Raw genomic sequence first — 6,376 nt, forward strand, 5'->3', positions numbered from 1 at the left:
TAGTAACTCATTTGTTTTCAATGGTAAGCATGGATGGGAAGCAGATGGCCGGACATGGGTGTTGGCGGTGATTGACACTTGACTTGACGGCAAGCCGGACGAAGAGGGGGCGATCCCCGCCAGCAGCCGACGACACGTATCATATCATATCGTTCTCAAGTCGACCCCATATATGCCTGCCGGCCCGCACCATTTCATTCACACATCATATCGCCACCATCCTCAACCGCTGCCCGCCCTGCAGGAGACCAAATTCACCCGACACCCCAATTCGCATATATATATATATATATATATATATATATATATATATATAGTTTCAGCAGGCTCGCATGAAAATCATGCTAGCTCCATGTGAGATGGTTTAATTTGGGTTATTGAAATTAGACGGCAAAAGTGGCAAAACCTCAAACCATATATATATAATAATGTTTTTAGTACGACAAATTATATTAAAAGTTTTTATACATATAGTCTCAGCACACACACATATAAGCTGAACTGAGTGAAACAAGAATGAATATAATACATGACAAGCACACTTCACTTTCAAGCTATATATATATATATATATATATATATATATCATATGAGATGAATACATGAAGAAGACATGCAATAATTAAAGGTGCAGGCAGGGACCAAAATGCATATATATTTATGGAGAATTATTGGAAGATAGGAACCAGTTGCAGAAGTTTTGGAGAGTAGCATCATCAGCTCTGTAATGGTGTTGTGTGAAATGCAGTAGATCTGACCATGTGAAGTCTGGGTACATTCTTCGCTGCTCCTCTCTGCTAATAACATCTCCAGGAGCTCTTATTGTCTTATCTTCTTTAGGGCACAGGAAGAACGCCAACGACACCCTCTCATGCTCTTTGTTCACCACTGCCCGGTGCACGCAGCTCTTGTATATTCCGTTTGATAAAACCTACATGCAACCAGAACTGTATGAATGCACACAATCCATTACACGAATGCACAAAAAATTACTTTCGGGTCTGATCTCCATCATTATCTAGATGAGATCAGAATAGGTATTATATTGTATGTATTCATGTAGTAGATTGAGAGAATAAAATAAGTTATTTAGGTATTCGATAAATGAAAAAGGCAGCTATATATGTAGGACCAATATGGTGAAAAGGGTCCAAATTAATGTTACAATAGTATCCTTTGCAGAGACAATATATTTCCAAAAGCAATGGTGCTTTTGCTTTTCCAAGCAAGATTACAACCCAAAAAGCCTACCTACAATTTAGCTAGGTTTTGAACAGGGATAGATGATGAAATGTATTATTACTATAGTAACAACAAATTAATTAACAGTATATATATATATATATATATATATATATATATATATATATATAATAGACAATAATGTACCTAGACTTAAATATCACTCTAGTACGACCCCTTAATTAGACCGTACTATTGTGAACGGGAATTAGTCCGAGTATGAAACGAATTTAAAGATGCCTAGTAACAAAAAACTTAAATATTACTTCACAATTTCTTATGGAGACAATGTGAGAGGGTATTATGCATGGGCTGCATACATAGAATTAATACACAAAATAAAAGATGTTATAGGTACATATATATATATATATACCTGGAAGGTGTCACCAATATTAACGACGAATGCACCGTTTCTAGGTCTAACAAACTTCCATTTGTTGTCTACAAACACTTGTAGACCTCCAACCTGGTCTTGATGAAGGATTGTGATGGAGTTAGGGTCGCAATGGGGTCCTGTGCCTAGGGTTAGGGTTGGGTCTTGGCAGCTTGGGTAGAAGTTGCATCTCATAATGGAGGAGCATCCCTCTTCAAAGTAGCCCTTGTAGTATGATGGATCAACCCCTAGGCTTTTTCCCAGTATCTCTATTATTACAATAGACAACTTCTTCATTGCCTCACAGTATTTCTGGAACACCAATCTGCAGAATCATTCAATTCATAACAATTTCAACACTTTACATATATTATGGTATCAAAACTTGGCAATCATATATGGACGTACAACTCCACCCAAGTTAGTTACGTTGTTGAATTAGTAGCCACAAGTTACAAGTTCCATAATAGGAGCGGTCTATTTATTGGTCTTCTTAGTTTGAGCTAGTTATAACCTAATAAGTTCGTTTACCCCATTTTTGCCTGCGACCAGGGTTTATCCAGTGACAACCCCAACCAAGTGTTGTTGACTTGATAACCACAAGGTTACAAGTTCGACTCCCAACAGGAGCGGCCTATTAGCCTTCTTAATTAGTTTGAGCCGATCAGCTATGAACAATCTAGGTTAGTTTATCTCATTTGCCGACTAGGGCTACAAGGCAGGGTTTTTACCCAGTGACAACTCCAACCAAGTGTTGTTTGACTCCCAACCTGAGCGGCCTACTAGCCTTATTCTTTTGAGCCGATCAACCTAGGTTGATTTATCTCATTTGCTGACTAGGGCTACAAGGCAAGGTTTTTTACCCAGTGACAACTCCAACCAAGTGTTGTTGACATTATAACCTCAAGGTTACAAGTTCGACTTCCAATAAGAACGGCCTATTAGCCTTGTTGGTTTAAACCGGTACAACATATGCCAGTTTATCTCCTTTGACGACTAGGGCTATAAGCCTATAATAAGGTTAGGTTTACCCAATAATCACCTCAAATAGAATTGATTGCTTTGCTTAATATTTATACGTACGTACCCTACATGCTCATAACTTTGTCCAAACGAAGATTTGAAGAACTCAACAGCAAGAGGAGGATGACCACATCTTTCATGGAACCCAAACGTTAACGTCTCTTTCCACGGCAACCTCGACGGGAAACGCTCGGCATGGGCATTCGAGTAACCCCACAAGCTACCACGTTTCTTCTCGCCCTTCATTTTCTCACCGGCCGACAGCTTAAAGAACGCGACGGCGCAATCCTCCGCCGCACTAACGAGCTCGAGATCAACCCCATGGTTGAGCACTTGGAAGAACCCATGGCTCAAGCACGCCGCCCGAACAAGCTCGACGGCGCTTCTAGCCGCCTCGGGGTTGCCGCCGAAGTAGCTCCCGAGGTCGATCGCCGGCTCGTTTAGCTCTTCGTGGGCGCGTCCTAAATGTTCATCCGCCCAGACAAACTGTTTGGGTATGCTAAGGTTGTTGTGTTGGTGTTGGGAAGGAAGAAGATGGGCGTGTTTGTGAATCCATGGAGAAACAGGATTGCGAGAAAGGTGGGGAGGCAGACATGTATGTATGTCATGCCGAGGAATTAAGGTACTTTGTTATTATAATGTATGAAGTAGCTAGGGCAATAGGTTATAGGTTGAAGAAGAAGAAGACATTGGATAATGCAAATGTGTCAGGTTCAAACAACAAGACGAATATATGTTGCAACAAAATATTATTGCACAATTTTACCTACCTGCTTTCATTTATTACTACATTATTATATTCTTGATGTTAATTTTACTATTGGTCAGATTACAACGTTGGACTCCCGTAGGAGATTTCTATTACTTTCTGGTTTGAGCGCAGCCCGTCTATTATACACAATTGTGGTCTTTTATGAGTCAAGATCACAAGGCGAGCTTCATCTAGCTAGAGCACACCTTCGAGTAGCGATTGTATGCTTTATGGTAAATCAAAGGCTACTACATAAACATAATGACGTACAACCGTATTAGTTTTTTTATTTTTTTTATTGTATGAGAAAAATTTCAACTATTATTTGAGGGCGTGCAGTAGATAAGCTCTACTTTTGTGTGCGATAGCTGCCCTCCTCTCTTGTATGTAATAATCTGCAAACTATATATAGGAGATGACAGAGGTAATCATATTCCACCCTGTCCCAAACAAATCTACTAAAGCTCAATAGTACTTGTTGGGCGTCGGCCGGGTTGGTCGAGTCCAGCCCTTACTCGATTCGAGACGTGGCGATGTGGCTTACCATGGAGGGATGTGATTAAATGGTTAATGTCCACCTACTTATCACAAATTGGTTTTAAGTAGGATATGACAATCGGGTACCATAGAACTCTGGAGTTAAGCGTGCTTAACTTCCATCAATCTCTCAATCTCGGGATGGGTGACCCCCTGGGAAGTAAGCATAGTGCAGCGCTGAGATCCAACAATTGATATCAGAGCCGAGGTCACGGGTTCGAATCGACGGCGAGGTGAAAGCCGAGTCCAGTCCCAAGATGGGATGTGGGCGTAGGTTTGAGGTCACGGGTCGAGGTGAAAGCCGAGTTCAGTCCCAAGATGGGATGATAGCACTCTGTGGTTAAGTGTGCCTTCCAGCAATCTCGAGAGTCCAGTCCCAAGATGGGATGTGGGCGTAGGTCTGAGGTCACGGGTCGAGGTGAAAGCCGAGTTCAGTCCCAAGATGGGATGATAGCACTCTGTGGTTAAGTATGCCTTCCAGCAATCTCCGGAGTCCAGTCCCAAGATGGGATGTGGGCGTAGGTCTGAGGTCACGGGTTCGAATTGACGGCGAGGTGAAAGCCGAGTTCAGTCCCAAGATGGGATGATAGCACTTGTGGTTAAGTGTGTCTTCCAGCAATCTCGGGAGTTCCGAGTTCAGTCCCAAGATGGGATGATAGCACTCTGTGGTTAAGTGTGCCTTCCAGCAATCTCGGGAGTTCAGTCCCAAGATGGGATGATAGAACTCTGTGGTTAAGTGTGCCTTCCAGAAGTGTGTCTTCCAGCAATCTCGGGAGTTCCGAGTTCAGTCCCAAAATGGGATGATAGCACTCTGTGGTTAAGTGTGCCTTCCAGCAATCTCGGGAGTTCAGTCCCAAGATGGGATGATAGAACTCTGTGGTTAAGTGTGCCTTCCAGCAATCTCGGTATGAGTGACCCCCTGGGAAGTAAGCATAGTACAGTACTTTACGTACATAAGATTGACTCAGACCTATTTTAACTCTAATCTTGCCGGATTTGTTTAACCACACAAGGAATACTATGTTTGACGGGTTTAACCGAACTTGTGACATTTAAATATAAGAATCACACTCTACTTGCTCAGTGGTCTCTTTCAGGACAATATATGATTTGACTAAAATACATGCCAACTTAAGCATGCTTAAGCTAGTGGTGGCCGGTTGTATGTATTTGATTAGTTGTTGCTTGGACTTCATTCCATTTTTTATTCTAGATTTATAGGTGACAATTCACTTTTAGTCCTTTTTTATTAGAATATCTAATCCTTATTTGGTCATAGTACTATTGTGGCATGACTATTTTTAGTTCTCCGTCAACAAAATCGTTGAAATGCCATTAAATACAAAGATATTTTGATTTTTAAAAAATACAAAATAGGTTGACCTGCTATATTTTTTATATTTATTTTTTATTTTTTTGAAAAACCCCATAATTGAAGACCGAAATGCCTTTGTATTTAACGATATTTAAACTGATTTGTTGATAAAGGAAAATGCTCATGTCATAGTAATACTAGGATCAAAAGTGGATGTTCTAATTAAAAAAGACTTAAAGTGGGCAATCACAACTCGATCTTAATTAGTAATGCCCGGAGAGTATGTACAAAGCCCAAGATACTAGCTCAAATAGTTGACTAGAAATAATACTAGGACCCACACCGCTTGACTAGGAGACCTCTTTATAGTGTTAAAGACCTCCCGGATGGTTGACAAATGTACAACATCGACTAGTCTTCATTCTTGGCCACACATGTGTCATCTCTACTACTTTGTTTCTAACGCACTTCCCATGCATAAGTAGAGTTTCATGCCATGCATCTAGTACACAAAATAAATAGCGACTTGGTGGGTTGGGTCGTGCGTTGACTTGTGAAGGTTACGTTGTGGGTTTGATACACCATGGCGGCACCTCCGATCCTATATTATTTTGCTCCAGGCTTTCTTCTTTTTGGGCAATACAAATGGACCCCACTTGGGTCAAGACTTTCGTTCCCAATAAAATGCCCTCTGGGTCCCATGGCCCCATCAAGTAATTAACTTGTTACAATTGAGTGTCAATTTATTTTTTTTTTTTACGGTCATTAATTATTTATGAATTAGCTAAACTCAACATGACTAAATTAGATGTAACATACCAAGAATTTTGTGGTCCATTGGTATCCGATTGCTCCCCATAGGTTCGAACTTCACTTGAGGGAACTAGTGTGTATATGTAGGGTATCCCCTTCCTAAAAAAAAGAAGAAGATTAACATATGCATCATTTAAGAAAACATTTGGTTAAATTTTTTGAAGAAATTAGCAATAATATATCTTTTGTCTCACGGGAGTATGTGTGATTTTATGGGTTTTGGAGTTGATGGTGTCCATGGTCGCAAATCGCAATAATGTGTGCACAAATGCTACAATTTTTTAAATATTTATTTTAACAAAAAATGGTCGGGAAAAAA

The 6,376-nt window shown here is 40.4% G+C and overlaps 1 protein-coding gene across 1 annotated transcript; it reads right to left on the minus strand.

Moving 5' to 3' along the window:
* Positions 1–658: 658 nt before the first annotated feature.
* On the minus strand, positions 659–3,421 carry LOC109175423 (gibberellin 20 oxidase 2-like). The gene is made up of 4 exons (XM_019324686.1): positions 3,408–3,421; positions 2,706–3,266; positions 1,619–1,943; positions 659–931 (listed from the first exon to the last, which is right to left on the minus strand). The coding sequence occupies exons 1-4, from the start codon at positions 3,419–3,421 to the stop codon at positions 659–661; spliced, it is 1,173 nt and encodes a 390-aa protein (XP_019180231.1).
* Positions 3,422–6,376: the final 2,955 nt, after the last annotated feature.

The sequence above is a fragment of the Ipomoea nil genome, unplaced genomic scaffold (genome assembly GCF_001879475.1).
Source record: "Ipomoea nil cultivar Tokyo-kokei standard unplaced genomic scaffold, Asagao_1.1 scaffold0688, whole genome shotgun sequence".
NCBI lineage: Eukaryota > Viridiplantae > Streptophyta > Magnoliopsida > Solanales > Convolvulaceae > Ipomoea > Ipomoea nil.